Below are 1,509 nucleotides of genomic sequence, written 5' to 3' on the forward strand. Positions count from 1 at the left end.
TATTACTAACCTTTGAGAACAGTGACAGATGTATTACTAACCTTGAGAACAGTGACAGATGTATTACTGACCTTGAGGGTAATGACAGATGTATTACTAACCTTGAGGGCAGTGACAGATGTATTTGTTGACTTCATCTTCACAAGTGCCACCATTAAAACAAGGATTGCTTTCACATTCGTTCACATCCGAAAGACACCGTGCATCAAAATACCCTCTGGGACAGTCGCATTTAAATCCATTTGCCAGATCAATACATTTACCTCCATTTGCACAAGGACTGCTGGCACATTCATCAATGTTTGTTTCACAGTGAACACCTTTCAAAAAAATTAAAGACTTTTTTATCATACTTTAATTAATTAACTTCTATGTGAGACATTTAAAGTTATTAAGGAAGCTCAAATACATTATTTAGTCAGAAATTGCTAGAAATTAAAATGTTTATATTGCTCATCAACATATTTAACTTTTAGTCCAAGTTACAATTAATTCAGTAATGTCTCTCTCTAGCAGAAGAATTTAGTGGGAAATTAAATAAAAGAGTACAAATTAGCCCTAACATTTTAAAATATAAATAACATTTTTCCTTCTCTCATGTAATTTCTTAGATCTTAATTTGAACAATGGTTTGAAGAGGTATAAGACTAAAGGCTACCTTGTAACTTATCCATGGAAGAAGGTTTTCATGTAATAATAAACGTACTAGGTGACTTTGATATGTAATTTTAATTTAAAGCCAGAGTTATCCAGTGTTGTTAAGCGATTTTCAATTGTTATTCGCCCAAAAAATATTAAATTTTACTCAAACATTAAAATATTAAATTTTACTCAAGCAGAGATAACATATTTTGGAATGGTCTTTCACATGGTACTAAATATTTCATATTTATTTGTTAGTTTTTTTAATTTTGTAATCACTACTAAAACGAACTAAAGTTCGACATTGAACTTACCTATAAAACCAGCTGCACAAACACATGAATAGGAATTGATTCCATCCTCACAGGTGGCGCCGTTGCGGCATGGATTAGTAAAGCACTCATTAACGTTATGTTCACAATTTGGTCCAGATGTTCCGGGACGACAACGACACTGGTATCCATTGATGAGGTCCTCACAGAAGCCGCCATGTTGACAAGGGTTGCTCAGACACTCGTTGATTGGAGTCTGACAGAGGAAACCTGTATAGCCAGGATTACAGTTGCATCTGTAGCTGTTGATGCCATCCACACATTCTCCATGGTGGCAAGGAGAACTGTGACAGTCATTGATGTTTGTCTGACATGTTGGACCTGTAAAGCCTAGAGATACAGAGATATAACTTTAATATAGTAGAAAGAAGTTATTGGGTTACCATTTTATGCCTTAAACTTATTATTTTTGCTTTGAATAGAAATGTAAATAATATTTATAATGTTTGTTTGTTTTGAATTTCGCGCAAAGCTACATGAGGACTATATGCGCTAGCCATCCCCAATTTAGCGGTGAAAGACTAGAGGGAAGGCA

At 34.4% G+C, this 1,509-nt stretch overlaps 1 protein-coding gene across 1 annotated transcript; it reads right to left on the reverse strand.

The window, feature by feature from the left end:
• Nucleotides 1-96: 96 nt before the first annotated feature.
• Nucleotides 97-1,324, reverse strand: LOC106477929 (neurogenic locus Notch protein-like; the record flags this gene model as incomplete). The annotated part of the gene is made up of 2 exons (XM_013938442.2): nt 97-320; nt 957-1,324. Coding segments are annotated over 2 exons (592 nt in total), but the record flags the coding sequence as incomplete, so codon positions are not given.
• Between the last annotated feature and the right edge of the window lie 185 nt (nt 1,325-1,509).

This window comes from Limulus polyphemus, unplaced genomic scaffold, assembly GCF_000517525.1.
Source record: "Limulus polyphemus unplaced genomic scaffold, Limulus_polyphemus-2.1.2 Scaffold104761, whole genome shotgun sequence".
Classification (NCBI taxonomy): domain Eukaryota; kingdom Metazoa; phylum Arthropoda; class Merostomata; order Xiphosura; family Limulidae; genus Limulus; species Limulus polyphemus.